This window comes from Pomacea canaliculata, linkage group LG14, assembly GCF_003073045.1.
Source record: "Pomacea canaliculata isolate SZHN2017 linkage group LG14, ASM307304v1, whole genome shotgun sequence".
Lineage (NCBI taxonomy): Eukaryota > Metazoa > Mollusca > Gastropoda > Architaenioglossa > Ampullariidae > Pomacea > Pomacea canaliculata.
The window spans coordinates 3,265,159-3,281,471 of record NC_037603.1 but is presented as its reverse complement, the minus strand read 5'-3'; the positions used below and the strand labels follow the sequence as shown (position 1 = coordinate 3,281,471).

Genomic DNA, 16,313 nt, shown 5'->3' with positions numbered 1-16,313 from the left:
TTAATTTTTTTCTATTTTCTCTATTTCTTTCTCACTCGTCATCTCTCTTTCTGTCGATCCACCCTTCCTCTCTGTCCTAACTACATAATGTGTTTATCAAACAGAAGTTTATAGTCGCCAGGTTCCCTTGTGGATGTTGATTTTAAGAGCAGGACTAGTGGAAGGCGTTGACAGCTGTCTTTATAGTAGTAGTTCAAAACGATTTATAGAGATCCCATCTTTGATAGTACCAGCTGTCTTCACATCGGTAGATAAAAAGGAAATATATAACAGAAAATCTATGTCCATTCCAACTGTAGTCCTGTGTTGTCCATGGTTAGCATGCGTGTGTTTGTTTTTGGTGAGAGGAAAGAGAGAGAACACTAAATCACATCTGTTGATATTGTGATACCCATGACTGCTTTGTAAATGGTGCCTGATGGAATAGTTAACAATAAAACCTTTTATTGTTTAAGACGGGATTTCTTTTAATGTTTTGTGTGAGTCATTGTTGTCTGATCACGTGACTCTGTCTTGGATACCACAGACTGTTGATAGAATGACACGACATTAATAGAAACAGGTAAGAAATAAAAAAGCATTTCCCCTCATCCAATACAAAAAAGCAATGGAGGAACAGGTGGTCTGTCCAGTCAGCCCGTGACGTCACAGCAAGGGCGCGGGTGGCACGAGCCACGTCGCCCAACGATGAAAACCCTTTTTCACGCATGCGCGAGGCGTCCTTTACATCACGTGCCGGTTTCCTAATGTTCATGCAGTCAACAGGCTCATCTGCAAGAGCATCCACAGGACGACAGCAAGGACCTTTCAACCGTCATCCGACAGCTGTCGTCGCACCTCGTTGTCCACCCAAAGTTCGGGTACAGCACCAACTGTCAGGAAAGAAAAACATTCTGCTGGCTTGCTGACAACTTCTTCCAGTCTCTGTCTTCCCCATTCCTGAAAGTAAGCTGACACTCGAGGTGTATATTAACTGTGATGACTTGCCAACAAACCCACTTTTATTACACAACTGTATTTTAACCAACGCCAGATGGTCTGCTTGCTTTTTAGAATCTTCTGTTTTTTTCATTTTTTTCTTCTTTCTAGACTTGTTCCCCCCCCTTACCTCCACGTCTTCTATTTTATCTTTGCTCGTTCCTTTTCATTTTAATGTGAAAGGTGAAAAAGGTAAAAGTTTTCATTTTCTGTCGAGCAAAACAGGACGCTGCTACGTCATCAGGCTCTGAACCAATCGCCGTGCTTAACTTTTGCTACGTCATCATGTCACCCAACAACTTCATCATCCTTCTGTTAGCCTGTTCATCTGGTCAGTAGCCTCGTTCAAAGTTCTAATTTGGAAACTTTTGCAATTTAACTTAGGTTAATGTTAGTGCTTAATGGATACTTCTTCGAAAGGTTGAAATGCTTTAGCATCTAAAAATAGGCACATAGCCTCATGATCTCTCTCTCTCTCTCTCTCTCTGTCTCTCACACACACATACACACAAAAGAAAGAGAGATTGTCATTCACAAAATACACAGTCAGTCAAAAAACACGCAGGATCCCAACGAAAATATCAGGAAAAAGCTTTATGGCAAAAAAAAAAAAAAAGTGCGATACTTGAGACGTTCATTTAAAACAAACTTGAAAAATAAACAGAAAACCATAAATTAAAAAATTGACGCAACAGTCATATATACTAAGAACATTTGAGTTTCTCTTATCTTATAAAAAGTCTGGTTCGAAATTACTTTCACAAACATTACTGTGCTAAACATTTCGACAATACTGTCCGATAATGACAGCAGCCAAGGGTTTTATTTCTTCTCTGTGATCATTCTTCTACATTTCCAGTCCTCTACAACGATTGTTAACATTTGTTTGTTGTAATGGTCATTGTCATTGTTGCTGACAATAAGTCTGGGGAAGAATTTGTTTACTATTTCAGTTGCTGTTGGAGGCTACAGGATATCCCGGCGTGGGGTGTGTCCTGTCAATGCCGCTACTTTACTACACAGGTGCACGACGGGAACTGCTAACCCCTATTACACGGACTATGACCCTGAGTACTGCGCGTAAGGAACTATTTTTATTTTCAAAAAAACAAAAAAAAAAACAAAAACAAAAAAAAAAAAAAAACAAAACAAACAAACTACAGCAATTTTAGCAAACAATACGTGAAACAAAATAATACATTATAAGAAAGTGGTTTCAAAAGGAAAGAAAGGAAAGAAAGGAAAGAGAGAAAGAGGACTGAGTGAACGATTCTCAAACCTTAACTGTTTGATTGTCGTTGTCGTCAACATGGTTGTAAAAATGTAGTCCACTGAGTATCTGAAGTGTATTGGTGGCAGGCAGCTGAGACGAGCGATGAGGTGCGTGCAGTCACTGGAGTTCACCTGTCGCGACTCTCACGATCCTGCCTTCCAACAGATACTCGACAACCTTCCATTCAGTCTGCAAAGTATAACTGAGAACTGTAAGTCTGTAAGTCTCGTGTCCAGCTTTGTAGTGCACACAGCTCAGCATCCACAGTCCTGAGATGTTAATTTTAGTACAACAGTCACTCTGACCATGAGTCATTGTCACCAATGCACAAACGATCGACTGTCCTGGGTTCATATCCCGTCTCGGGCTTACTGTTCTTTATCTGTATATTTATTTCTATACCTCTTTATAGGGGTGACTGCTTTGATTAAGCCGCTGGTCCATCATTTCCCAAACAATCGGCAATTAATTCTGAGCACAGTGATGTTATCACAAAGTCAATGATTAATGCTATTATTTTTGTGAAAAAAAATCTTTGGAGTTAATTTAGAACTTCACAAAAAGTAGTGTTTATGATTAGCCGAGAAAAGAAGGTATGAATATAACTTGTAGTTTCTGTATTTCTCTCATTTTATTTGTTCTTCGTAAAGGCGGGACAATCTAGTGTCAAGTCCTACGGAGACCTGAGAGTCAAAGAAACTTCAACTGCGCGATAACCACGTGACTTCGCGTCTGATGATAGAAAGAGGACAGTGAACACTGCTTACAGAGAAACACACACACACACACCGGGTCCTTATGTTTAATAATTGCGCTTAGTCTACTTCCGTTTGGTGAGAAATTTCGTTTTTCATGACTTTTACAATCTTCTTTGTTTCTTATTTGATAATCTGTTCCAAGAGAAAATAAGAATTAAATGACTTAATCCAAGAAATCGTTTCGAATTCACGGCATCAGCCTAACGAAACGGTGAAACGTATTTCCTTTTGATGTCCCTTCCCTAATATGACAGGTTGACAGCTCATGTTCGGTAATAGGGGCACGACGTTTTGAGTGAAGGGGCAGATAACAGCTGCGGTCCTTTCATTCTCCTATTCTGACCCTTTTGCTGTCGCATAGGATAATTTGTCAAATTACGATATTGTCTAAATTTTCTTTGAGAAGTAGACTTTTTTTTTTTTGCTTAGTTATTTTTAGAATAAAAACATAAACATGAAAAATAAATGTGCTCTGGGGCACCAGAACACGAGCCGAACTTAGTCCAGGATTGATACATAGGCAATAGGAACATTCCTGATAAATGTACTGAGGAAGGAACAAACTGTGTGGACTTGATGAGGTTTCAGCCTCCACACAGAGAGAAAGAGTCACACATGGCCACTTTCTGCTCTGTTTATTTCGTCAGCGGCTGAGTCATTAACGGCTCAACGTCTCCAACGACGGGGTTGCGGAGTACGATGGATCCTCATCCTGGGGCCGTAGGTCATGAAGCGAAGGTAATTCTTGTCTGTGGTGCAACATGGAGAAATTAAGGACAAGCATCTTGTTTCCGAACCTAATAACAGCGTCCATCTCCCCACATGATGCTTTTATCCATGGAGAAGTAGTTGTAACACGGTGGCAAAGATGCCCTGGGGTAAGGAAACACGAAGGGTAGTTGTTTACACCGTGCCAGCAACTAAGATGTCCTCGGGGTTGGGTGTCGTGATGAAACTACGACCACAAGACGCTTTTTCCCCTATTCTGTCTTAAAAACAACTCCCGTCCCTCTCTCCTCCCCCAACAAGGACTACGTCCCTCGATGTCTGCCGTCAACCGAAGAAGAAAACTGATCTACAAGGCTGGTGGTAACTGAGCAGACGACATCTGCATGCATCCGGCAGCTTGAGAGAAGAAATAATTGACAGAATGGGGAGGAGGGGCTGTGTATGTGTTTGTGTGTGTGTGGAGATGGGGGGAAGTGAATAGTAGGGAGGAGGACACTTTTGCTGTTTGTTATTACAAACGTCGAAATACCGAGGAAATATCCGGCTTGATTTAAAAAAAAAGGATAAATAAAATACAAAATACAAAGCGAAGCATCTTAACAACAAGAATATAATCCAGGAAGATCTTACAGGAGATAATGACTTCTCAGAAAATTGTTTTCTATGTGTCGACAACGTGGCATCAGATGACATTTGTTTTTAACCTTCTGGATGTCGGTGTGGCAGGGCTTGCGGTGTGCGGTTCGTAGCCGCAGGGAACAGACGATGTTTCAAGTTTTATGGCGAGCAGCTGGGCCTTGGAGGAGAGAAACTGCAGTAAAGTTTAGTGAGTGCACAGCAGGAACTACAGTTTATGATTTCCCTGGGACATACACATTCTGTGTTGATTCTTAGCAACACATTTGCTTACACACACACTCACTACTCTTTCTCTCTCTCTCACACACAAATAACCAGTCAACAGGTTAAACTTAACACACACACACCACTGTGTGACATAGAATAAATATATGCAGTAGTTATGAATTTATTACAGATGAAATTGTTTGCACATTGAGAAATAAACAATAATAAATGAACATGAGGAGAAATTGTCTTCAAACTTTGTTCATCACCTAATCCACCCTATAGCCGCACACACACACACAAAGGTACACACAGAACAGCAGACTACAAACAGCGGCCGTTGAGTAGCTTCTGCAGACGTGTACCATGACGTCACCGCTCGCCCCGGGCAATTAACTCCTCACCACCATGTAGGTGCTCTCCCCTTCAGGTCTAATGAGCGGCGCTCACCCCAGGGACGACAGGGCGCGGATGTTTGTTTTGCCGCAGAAGACGGGTAGTTAGGCAGGTGAGTAGGTAGGTAAGCTGTTTCAGAAGGCTTATGGGGCATCCCCTGGTGTTCACCTGAAGCTACCCAGGCGGCACTTAATGAGATGTGACGCGAGATGGGAGCAGGTGAGTGGTTTGGGTACAGGAAGGGAGAGAGAGAACGGTGGGAAAGTCTGCAGAATTTTGCATCCACCTGCAATCCCGGTACACTAATAAAAGGTGCCAAAAATCCAAGCTCATGCACACACACACAACAACTACTGTGTGACGCACAATATATATATGCATACATATATATGCAATAGGAAAACATTATAGTTACAGTTTGCATTTAACAGACAATGACAACAACAATCCCGGTGTTGGCTTTTGCGCTTTTTGACATTTTCGGAAGGCGGTTGGCTTGCACACCAAACTGTCGTCAGTCTCTATATTTAGGCCACGGTGACTTCTAAATGAATGAGCAGCTGCTTTTTTTTAAAGAAATTAAACTCATTTTTTTATCCTTTCTTTTGACTTAGGTTTCGAGGCCGCAATTAGAGTTGATATATTCTTTTGTCATGAACCGGTTTAAAATCTTGTAAAACATTTAAGGTTTAAGGGATAAATATAAATGTCTATTTATAGCAACCAAATGGAGAAACTAGAATTCATTTTTGTGACTCACCAAAAACATATTTTATTTTGCCTTAAAAGGAACCGGTGTGTCTGCCTCTCCACAACTGAAACAAAAACAGCAAAATACTATGGGTAACAAGGTCTTCCATGTTGGCTTTAAATTTCAAAAATAAACAAAATCGCCGACATTTTTGTTTTAAAATCCGGATTTAATTAAATCTTGGCTAATTAAACGAAACGGGAGGCCATTCAATTTTTTTTCTTTTGCCACAGAGCGTCAGCTGTGACTGGACTTCACCTGCTGTGCAGCTCAATCAGCCTCCGACTTACCTGCGGCTACCTGATCGCCATGTTGCGTGTGCTGCACGACAACCCGCTTGATGAATTGACAGTCACATCTCGAATTTTCAGGTCAAACTGTGTATGAGTTCAATATCTGTAACATCACGTAGTGAACTGTGTAAAATGTTGGAGATATTATTTTTTTTTTTTTTTTTTGGTGAATCATTGTTTGTACTTTTCACACGGTCTGACATGCATGCTTGTTTTTCGTCCGAAACAACATCAAAAATATAATTATCTTCAAAGTAGACCGAAAGATAATAACTGTAAATTCTGGTAACATTTGACACTATGTGAACTCGCCCTATATTATCAAGATGTTCCCATATTCCTTTCGCTGAATGTGCAAGTCATCTGATCATCTGTTATCAGACAAGTGGTTCCGGGTCGTTGCATCCCATTCCCACCAGGTGTAATCACGTGTCATACACCTGCTGTCATCATCAACACTGATGGCCAGAGGCCAACAGGTCAGAATTAACCTTACAGATGACTGAAGACAGATGGTTTACAAAAACACTACTTATTTATTAGTTCGTCTTATTTCCCAGGTTTTAAATAATTTTTATAACATATTTCAAAAATATTCTTAGTTTTACTAATTTATTACAATCAAAATTAAAACTTTATAAATATGTGCATAAAGCTTTATATTTCCTTTAAAATACTTTTTAAAAGAAACTTGGTAGATATTTGATTTAATTTTTTTAAGTATTTGTTTCTAAATAAAGGGAAGTAACAACTGTCTCTAAAAATAAGGGTGAGTACTCTAGCGAGCACAATAACAGAAAAATTCTGTGGCTGTCTGCTTGGTACTAGTTCTACTGGATGACAATCATAGACCAATAATTGTATGGAAGATGTTGATGAGACAGGTGTACGGATCATTTGAGTAGAGCAGAATAGAGTAATAATCAGGTATGTACTTCAGATTATTAGTGGATTGTCCACATGATCACAAAGCATCTCAATGTCACTGTTTGCTAATAGAAATCGTTCCTTATATTTTCAGATTTTGTAGAGTGATTGTTTTATAATGCTATGGGTTTGAATGTCACCTAGCAATTCGAATTTGCAGAATTGACATATGCCTCATTATTGCGATTTAAATTTACGCTTTTTTTTTTTTTTTTTTTTTTTTGTCTGCACCATTCCAATCTCTGCTAATTTATAATTGTCTCCTAGTATACTGAATAATCAGTGGTTTGAAATCTACTCCATTTCCTAGAAATTCCGTTTAACTTGAAATCTTGAAAGAATTGAGTAAGTTTAGTAAAAGGTATTTTTAATGATAAAAAAATATGAAAATAAACACTCACAGTGCATCAATGAGGATCGATGAAAACGGCAAAATATTTATTGATAGTGTAGAGATGAACAGTATATTATTGGAAAAATAAACATTCACACTCTATCGATGAGCACTAGAATAGTTGTAAAATACTCTGAGTGTATCGATTAACACTAATTTAATGGAAATTATACTCTTTCAGTGAATCAGCGAATAATATATCATTGAGTCCGTACGTCAGCCTCGTTACCAACTCTGGCTTATGCCTGGTAGCTCTTCACACTGCGGAGTCAGGATTAGACCACGATGACGTCACGTAGCATTGATCTCTAATTATGATAAGCACTGTCAGGGTCATCGATGAGACATCGAAAGTCGCCACTACTGGCTCGTTTAGTAGGAATGTTGAGTCACAGTATTATCAGGCTCACCTAACCCGGTCTCAGCTCTGGGTTATCGTTCATGCTCTACGTGAATACCACTCAAGCTTTTAATGTCGCTTGGCTCACATGTAAGCTCTGCGAAGCTTCTAGAAAGCATACAGAGGGATACAGAAAGCTAGAGGTATACAGCTTGGACTCAAGAAAAAATATGATTAGAGGAAGGAAGAATTAAAAAAAAGCTTGCAGAAAAAAAAGGAATCTGTCGTGATGGTTATGCCACTGTGAAACTTTTCAGCAACGCATTTATTAAACTTGTGCGAATTCTGGTAAATGAGATACGTGGAAGCTTTCAAAGTGTTTACATTGACTGTCAAAATCCTAACCGTCAATTGAAAAAAAAAAAGAAAAAAGAAAAAAAAACCTCAATGTTTCTACGATGAGATTTGAACGAGAAACGTTCCGATTCTCACTGAACTGACAAACAGCCAAAGGAGATGGTGCTAGGCTGTTTGTAACGCGCCGACAAAGCGTCACGTGACTCACCCTACAGTTAGCAGCAGTGTCTTCCGCGCGCTTGGCACTCAGCTACTACGTCATGTACACGTACATAACAACAGCGCGTGGGGTCACTCGCAGAGAAAGTGGCCTTGAACCCAAAGTAAGCGCCATTGTAGTTAGGTGTCATTCCACAAGCTCAGCCATCTGCAGCATCCTTTTTTTTTTTTCGTTTTATTTTTTTGATAAGGAAGTCCACTCGCGCATGCGCAATAGGCTATCAAGAACGGCGTCGATCGATATTTCCGGTGGGCATCATGGCTCGAATGTGATGCCAGACCGGCATGCGCGTGCTGCTGCAGCTGCTGTTTCTCGCTCCTGCGATGCTGACAGGGAGGCAAGGGACTGCGGGAGGGTGCGGCGAACTGAAGTGAAGCAGAATCTGTGTAGCTGAGCATCCTGGCTCTCCGAACACCCGGCGCCGCCACCCGCATCTGTCTTCTACTCATCGGTAAGTCGAAGACTTCCGCCTGCAGGCTTGTTTGTGTGTCTGTGTGTCTAGAATAACTCGACTGTCGTGAACAAGCAGCACGCACGTTCCTCTGGCAGTGGATTCCAGGGAGGTCGCTGCACCCTGGATAATAACCTGCCAAGGTCGGCGACGTGGGAGGGTCGATGTTGTGGCGGGGAGGGTAGCAGGAGGGACGCGAGTGTTTCTAGCAGCATGTCTGCTCCAGATTCTGTCAGCAGACTCCTCTCTGTGGAAATGGAAGTGGGCTAATGGGGGACGATACCCTCCCTGCCAAGTGTGCTGCCTGACGGCGGGGTCGTTTGCTGACCTCTCGCGCGCGCGGATGTAGAGACTGCTGCGGAGAGTGCAGGAGATGAAGATGTCGAGTATTTCGTGTCTTTCCTTCCTTGCCAAGATGGTGAAGAAAAGGATTTCTTGCGATAACTGAAATAATGCAAGTCGTTAGCCTGGTTATCAAGTTGGTCATTTGCTTTGCCGAGCTTATTAAATGTTGTAATTTTATCAACTTACGAGTGTTACAGACATTACAAACGTGGGCAACAGGCGGCAGGAATGCTAGCATATGGAAGACAATTTATTATTAAATTACAGCCAGCGATCTCTAAGATTCAGCACTGGCAGAGAAATAATAATAGAATGTCATTTAGAATTTAGAATGTCAGTATGAAACAATCGATGCCAATGATGGTGTCTTCCTCTTAATCATAATAATACTATGATGATCCCCTCATGCTCCTCAATAATCATCGTCATAATCTTACTATTATTATGCAGAGCAGTTAGTTTCTTCTTCTTCTTATTATTATTATTATTATTAACTGATTGATTAATTAATTAATCTGGCAGGACAGAGTCGATGGCTCTGCTTATTACTGACCTGCGGCGAATGAAGCCCAGTGAGACCAACCCCGGGCCCTGGAGAAGAAAATGCTGCAGTAACTCCATCCAGGTGATTCTTTTCCCTTTCCCTGTCTCCCCTCTTCCTTCCGGTCGTCGCCAACATCATTCGTGCTCCTCTTCCTTTCTGTTTCTCCCTGTCATCTTCATTTGTCTCTAGCATGAGTAAAATCCCCGGGTTACTGCCCCCCGGGGTTACTGCCCCGTTTCTCGGTGGTGGCGTCAGGTCATGTTGCCAGAGGTTTCATATCTGAACTTAAGATGGAATGATCTTTGGTTTTTTCCCTTCGGACTGCTATGTTGTGACTAATTATCTTGACATGACAAACAACGAGGAGGGCATTCTGATCATTGTGTCTTTGATTTGATGTTTCCCTTACATCTGCTCGACCTTTCATCTGCTTGAGTGCTGCCTGCGTTTATATAACCTTTACTCTCTTTTCTGTTCTCTTTCTAGTATACATATATAGAAGACAGACTCTACATATATAACACACCCACACATCCTTTCTTTCCTTTTTCTTCTTCTCCTCATCTGTCTCTTCTTATCCTCTCTCTTCTCTTTCACATTTTCTCTCTCCTTTTCCTCTTCCCATCTGTTACTTACTCATCTTTTGCTATATCCTCCATTCTTTCTCTTTCCTTCTGTTTATCCATTATCTGTTTTTAGTCTCTCTCCTTCTCTTTCCATCTCTCTCTCTCTCTCTGCTTCTTTCTCCAGCCTCTCTTTGTATATAAACACGAATATACATAAAAAATACAATAATATATAACAATACAAAAAATTATACATATAGACACGACAAAGGCGAATGCGATTATGTTAGAAATGGTGGAGTAAGTTGTGTTTTATTTCTATCTTTCTCTGGGTATAATCTCCGCAACATCTCGTTCATTTTCTATGTAAAAGGGGGCGCAACGGCTAGCGCCAGTAAGTGTTGGGCTGTCCTGGGTTCAGATCTCGTCTCGGGCACGCTGTTCTTTCAATCACGTGGCATCTGTTTACAGGGCTGGCTGCCTTTCCGGGATATAGTCTTAGTTGCTGGCTCAGGGTAAACACAAATTCTTCCCCCATTTTCCACCCTCCCACACACATACACTCTCCTGTGCAAAATGTCACACCCCGATGAGTCGCGCCCTCTGACCTCGTGTTTGTCCTGACTGCACAGACCAAGCTGCTGCTTCTTCTCATCATCGGCTTCCTCAGCGCCTCTCTCTACGTCCTCTACGTTGGGCATTCGGCGTCTTGTCAGCAGACCAAGAAAACTGACCACGTGATTAATACACAAGGTATTTGTTTTCCTTTTTATTTTTTATATTATATTACATTATTTTAAGCTTAACATTTTGACAACCTTTTTCTTTTTTAGGAAAAAAATTATTTGACATTATCTTGCTGGAAATCTTAAGATGTGCCCATGCGCTCTGACACACACACTGACATAAAATGTTCGACTGTTCGCAGCATACACGACAGGAAGTGACCTTACTCTCTCACACGTCGTTACCGCCGCCAGGTCCCTGCTGCAGCAGCAACCCCTGCTGGTGACCTTCATCAACGACGGTTACCTGCCCTTGACCTACAACTGGCTGTGCCACACCAAACGTTTCCCGGGGCTACACGCCAGCATCCTCTTCCTCACGGAAAACGAGTCCACGCGCAGTCATGTGCAACAGTCCTGGCCAACCATCCGCAGCGAGGTTGTGACCCACGCTAACCTCAGCCTGGGCGGCAACCTGGTGTTCAGCACGGCGGGTTATCTCCGCCTGATGGCATTGCGGACTAAAACTTTGAACGAGTTGCTGCAGAGCGGCTTGAACGTCTTTCTTTTCGAGACGGACTTCATCTGGTTTGACAATCCGCTGCCGGACTTTCTCAGCCTGGCGGACAAGCACGACCTGGACCTGGTCGGAACAAAGCCCTGGGCCAATGACGTCATATGTGGGGCTTTCATCTACTTCCGCAACACTCCACGCACGCGCGAGGTCTGGGCGGAAGTGACACGGCAGATGACCGTGTTGGAGTCCCGCATCGAGTCACTGGATAGAAACAGAGGGTTACCGGAAAAAGAACATGAGCAAGCATATCTGAGTAATTTACTCAAAGTGAGTCCACTTGTTTAGATGTCATGTTACTAAAAATAAATAATGTGTGAATATTTATATAGGAATACGCAATGAAAGGTGCATGAAAAGATAAGTATAAATATGTATTATTTTCGCATCAATTTCACATCGAGTTTCTATGTGTCTGATTGATTGCTTTGGAAGATTGTGGTTAAACAAAGAGCTCCCCTCGAACCAATATGGTGTTCAATGCAAACTTGAATCTTTCAGGATGCCAACTTTTTGTTTTGCTTCTCTCTCGTTCTTCTGTCTTCCGCATCTCACACAGAACATGTTCAGACCGACAGACAAACATAAAAAAAAGAACGTCCACCTCCCAAGGAAGGTAGGAAGAGAGAAGCTAGGAAGGTGTGGTGAAGGAAATGTTTGTTTACTTCCCCACAAGCTGCCTTGATGCTTCAATGAATGACCATGCACTTTCTTGTCTTCCTGTGGCAGCACCATTATCACGGAGTGCGGTACGGACTGGTCGACTACAACACGACGGTGGCGGATGGCAAGTGGTACGAGATGGACGACCACAAGAGGGAAGCCATCAGACCCAAGGCCGTGCACAACAACTGGATCCGCACCAACATGATGAAGGTCCAACGCTTCCAGGAGTTCGGACAGTGGGTCTTGAAGTCCGACAACTCGTGTGACGAGGGCAAGGTGGACGAGATGCTGTCCTCCTGGTTCCAAAGGTTGTGAAGGTTAAGTGTTGTAAAATCAGAAAGGCTGTGCGGTGCGAGATTCGTTATTAATGCTGACAAATTCACTTATTTGTTTACCTCATCTCTTGACTACTTTACTCCAAGTTAGCTCTGGGCGCGATGAGGCAAGAAAACACATTATCTACCTTTATAAAGTTAGAACAACATTTTGTGTTTTGGGGAGTAGTACGATGGACTTCTGTTTGCCAAAACTTGGCAACAGCGACTACAGACAAACTCTTGGCTTTGAGTGATGCACATGTGAAGAAGTTTGAATTGTTTATTTTTGTTTGTTGGTTTGCTTATCATAATATGTGCTCCAGCTGTCTAAGAAAAATCCAAAAGTGGGCCCCACCTCTCACCAAAAAAAAAAAAAATAAAAAATGGACAAATGTCTACATGTGAGGTGATAGGCATTGCATTTAGTGGACACAGGGAACTTAATTTCACTTTACATGTAACTACAGAACATTTTATCAAGAGAAGCTTCTTTGTACTTGTGTAGGTATTTACTCAAAGGGGTTTTCTTTCTTTCAGCGTATGATCTCGCCGTGCATTTCATGCGTAAGCTCGATGCCTCTATAACTGAGTGTTAGTCTCAGCTTGAATCAAACAAGAAGCTAAAGTTCGGTAGCTAAATAGTTTAGTCATAGCCTGGCGATGTGTGGAAGCTTCATATGTGGCATTATTTTATGAGGTTAGCCACCTCTTTCCGAGAAATTCTGAGACAATGTGAAAGCTGGTTAACGCCGACAAATAACTGCAAGCAGACGATATAATAATAATAATAATAATAATAATAATAATAATAGCACATTTGTATAGCGCCTTTTTCCATCGTCAGCGAGACTCAAAGCACTTACATGCAAGCACATCATAATTTATACATATAATTATATAGCATAACATTAATTAATAATCATATGCCACTGACAGCAGAGTCGGATATAAAACTTGCCGCTATTTCAGAATTTTTATAAACAGATCTCAAAGTTAAAACTTGTTGACAATACGCCCCGTCCCCGCTAACCCATAAAAGAGACCGGATGTAAAAAAGGGCGATAAAACTACGCCATAAAGGGACGTCATCCACTGGCAGTGCTCCAGCGATTATCGTTCTGATTGATCTGATGGTCCCCGGTGTGTCATGAGTCATTTTTTCACTCCATTGACCTTTTTTTGAATACCGTGTTCCGTGGGTCGCATCAATAGCAGTTATTCCAGGTGTGTGTGTATGTGTCTGTGTATGTGTGTGTGTCTGTGCGATTCTCTTTTTCGGAGACATGGATCACTGATCTTCCACTCCATCTCACAAGCTCTCTATAAATTGTCGAGAGTGGAAAGTCGTGTAAAATGTGTAGAAAGGAAGTGTAAATGTGTGTAAAGGTAGGTAAAGTGTTTGACAACGTACACGTCATGTTTGATATCTGCTGTGGAAGTTCACTAGAACCAGCCGACTGTGGATCAAATTGTAGCCGTTATAAACATATTATTTTCAAGAGATATTATGTGGGAAGCAATTTATGTTATGAGACAGCCATTGCGCATGCTTCAACAAAAACGGATGTGCCTCTTAACCAAGCATTGACACAGGATTGGTGGGACCACGAGATCAGAGTCTCCAATTTATAGAAATTAAAAGCCATGCCAGTGGTAGGGAATATTTTAACTCTTTAAAAAATCTCGTTTTATTTAATTTGCCTCATAAGTGAACTCTTCCGGTTTTTTTGTTTGGTTGGTTGCTTTTTGGGGCTTTTCGATCTCCTTCGAAGATAGTCCGCAGAATAACCGCATAATAACATCCATTGCGTTTTTGTCGATCACGGTTCAATCACAGTTCGTGTTTTTGAGTAAGATGTTTTAAGCTTCAGTGTTCCTTTTCCACCGTCTAATTTACTTGTAAGGATGGCTTCCATTCGTCTAATGTGCTTGTAACAATGGAGTACAGAGGTGTAATGTGTTTGTAACAATGAATTACAGACGTCTAATGTGATTTTCTGGCGTGTAATATGCTTGTATCGATGGCTTTTCATTGGCCAGCGACATTCCAAAATGACATGTTCTAGAATGTTTGTACAGATAACTAAAGTTTATTCCTTTAAACCAAGTGCTTCCTCCTTTTCCCTTTTATTTTTCCATATTTCTTTATATTTTCTTCTCCCCTTGTTCCTTTTTTCTGTATTCTTTTTTCACTCATTTTATTCTTTCTTATTTGTTTATTGTTTTCCTGCTTTATTTTCCTTTTTTCCGTCCATTCTTTCTTTCTCTATATTCAAAATCTTTCTTTCCTTCATCTCGGAGCTAGTGAACGTACAACGTTATTTTTAACGGAAGACGCTTTTGGCGGTGATGTTTGTTGATTTTGCCATTGTTTACTGTTCAACGCTATGTCGTTCTGCTGATGTGGCGACTTTTTGCCTAAAATAAAGATTATTTGACTGCTGGCATGGACGTCCTTTGTATTATTACACAGTCATCTTCATCGTCATAGCATCCCCTTCATCTTCATCTCTTACCTCCTCCTACTCATCATCATGATCATCATCATCATCAACAACAACAACAACAGCCAAAAGTAGCCTTTCAATACTTGAATCTTTTTCTGATTAGAATGTGACAAGAAAGTAACCCATATATTTTGAAAGAAATACTGACAGTTGAGAGGAAATACTTCCCCACAGGCTGACAACAAGAGTGACAGATACGGTTAGCAAAGAAAGTGGTCCACAAAGTTGTCAAGATTTGGGCATCCCCCATAAAAATGTCAAAAGGTGGTAAGAATCTCATCTGTATGGCTTGCATGAATTTCACCCACATAAAGCTGGCAAGCGGGTGCAAAGTAACACCGGCAAACGATTTGTCACATTGCTTCCCTTACACACACACACACACGCACACAAACACACAAATCACGCAATATACTTACACCTCTGCTTCTGACGACTGGTGTGAGAGAAGTGGAGGGACGCACTTACTCCACGTGTCGCCTCGGGGTTTGTGGAGGAACCTTGTCGCCCTCGTCGATCAGTTGTGGTCCTCTTGCCCGCTGATGACTGTGAGGGAAGAGGGCAGAGATGATTTTTACACCAGATTCTGTTGACAGGGAGGAGCCGGTGTATCTGACTGATAACTTATCTACTTCTTATCAGCGTTATGCGTGTGCATGCGTGTTTGTGCATGACTGCTATATAAGTGACCATTTGTCGTGCAGTTCCTGTTCAAATGTAGTTCGCTACTTGAAAAATAAAAACTTTTCGTAGTTAAGCCGTTTCGTGCCTCCAAAGCCTTATAAGCAAAGCAGCCACTTAAAGGGATACTAAAGGGAAAATTAAACTGCTTAGAAACTCGTAAATAGTAGGATCAATTTGAATCTCGTCTATTTTCATGTCTGTTCATGTGAAAAAAGGTGAAGGTTTGTAGTAGAATGTTGCGTTTAAGAAGAGAAATTACACGGACTCTTTCGTCTGCTTCGACGAACTCTCGTTCTCGGTCACGTGACCTTATGACGTTTCAGTAGGATTGTTTACATGTGAGACCGAACCATGCCTGCACCCGATTGCCAAGAAAAAATGGGAAAAGATTCGACATTGTCATCATTTTCCGAAATACAGATCGAGCCTTACAAAAAGAGTGTGTCATACAATAACAAGGCTCGATGCCACACGTTTGGGAGCCCAGAGAGTGGGAGGTGTTGTGCCAGCATTTTGTTGACGATCAGTGCTTTACTAGCCGGAACCGAAATGTCCGAACAGTTAGATTTGGCCTTCAAGGCACAGCTTCTGCCAGATGCAATTCCGACCATTTTTCAACACAATGAAATTTCTCGAAAAAGAATGAAGGATCTATCTGACAGACGAGTTTCA

At 41.5% G+C, this 16,313-nt stretch overlaps 2 protein-coding genes and 1 non-coding gene across 4 annotated transcripts; 2 read left to right on the top strand and 1 right to left on the bottom strand.

Moving 5' to 3' along the window:
- The first annotated feature begins 1,142 nt into the window (after window positions 1-1,142).
- Window positions 1,143-3,299, top strand: LOC112555395. 2 transcript variants are annotated; one of them, XM_025223764.1, is made up of 4 exons: window positions 1,143-1,309; window positions 1,932-2,058; window positions 2,338-2,462; window positions 2,902-3,299. In XM_025223764.1, exons 1-4 carry the CDS (start codon window positions 1,264-1,266, stop codon window positions 2,913-2,915), a joined length of 312 nt encoding a protein of 103 aa, XP_025079549.1. In that variant the 5' UTR covers window positions 1,143-1,263; the 3' UTR covers window positions 2,916-3,299. The 2 variants fall into 2 exon arrangements, with proteins under 2 accessions (XP_025079549.1, XP_025079548.1); XM_025223763.1 differs by lacking the exon at window positions 2,902-3,299 and having other exon boundaries at window positions 2,338-2,605.
- Window positions 3,300-6,400: 3,101 nt separating this feature from the next.
- Window positions 6,401-6,526, bottom strand: LOC112555992. Its single transcript, XR_003097587.1, has one exon. It is a non-coding gene; the product is annotated as a U8 small nucleolar RNA (small nucleolar RNA).
- Window positions 6,527-7,559: 1,033 nt separating this feature from the next.
- LOC112555735 (UDP-D-xylose:L-fucose alpha-1,3-D-xylosyltransferase 3-like) lies at window positions 7,560-14,893 on the top strand. Its single transcript, XM_025224228.1, has 5 exons — window positions 7,560-8,713; window positions 9,581-9,683; window positions 10,801-10,921; window positions 11,097-11,737; window positions 12,197-14,893. The coding sequence occupies exons 2-5, from the start codon at window positions 9,591-9,593 to the stop codon at window positions 12,446-12,448; spliced, it is 1,107 nt and encodes a 368-aa protein (XP_025080013.1). The 5' UTR covers window positions 7,560-8,713; window positions 9,581-9,590; the 3' UTR covers window positions 12,449-14,893.
- Window positions 14,894-16,313: the final 1,420 nt, after the last annotated feature.

Excerpts from the sequence above, each read along its gene's own strand:
- LOC112555395 (XM_025223763.1), top strand. The coding sequence starts at position 1,264 with ATGTCACCCAACAACTTCATCATCCTTCTGTTAGCCTGTTCATCTG. Across the intron at positions 1,310-1,931 it reads TCTGTTAGCCTGTTCATCTG|TTGCTGTTGGAGGCTACAGG; the intron begins GTCAGTAGCCTC and ends TTACTATTTCAG. Across the intron at positions 2,059-2,337 it reads TATGACCCTGAGTACTGCGC|GCAGCTGAGACGAGCGATGA; the intron begins GTAAGGAACTAT and ends TATTGGTGGCAG.
- LOC112555735 (XM_025224228.1), top strand. The coding sequence starts at position 9,591 with ATGGCTCTGCTTATTACTGACCTGCGGCGAATGAAGCCCAGTGAGACC. Across the intron at positions 10,922-11,096 it reads CCACGTGATTAATACACAAG|CATACACGACAGGAAGTGAC; the intron begins GTATTTGTTTTC and ends GACTGTTCGCAG. Across the intron at positions 11,738-12,196 it reads ATCTGAGTAATTTACTCAAA|CACCATTATCACGGAGTGCG; the intron begins GTGAGTCCACTT and ends TTCCTGTGGCAG.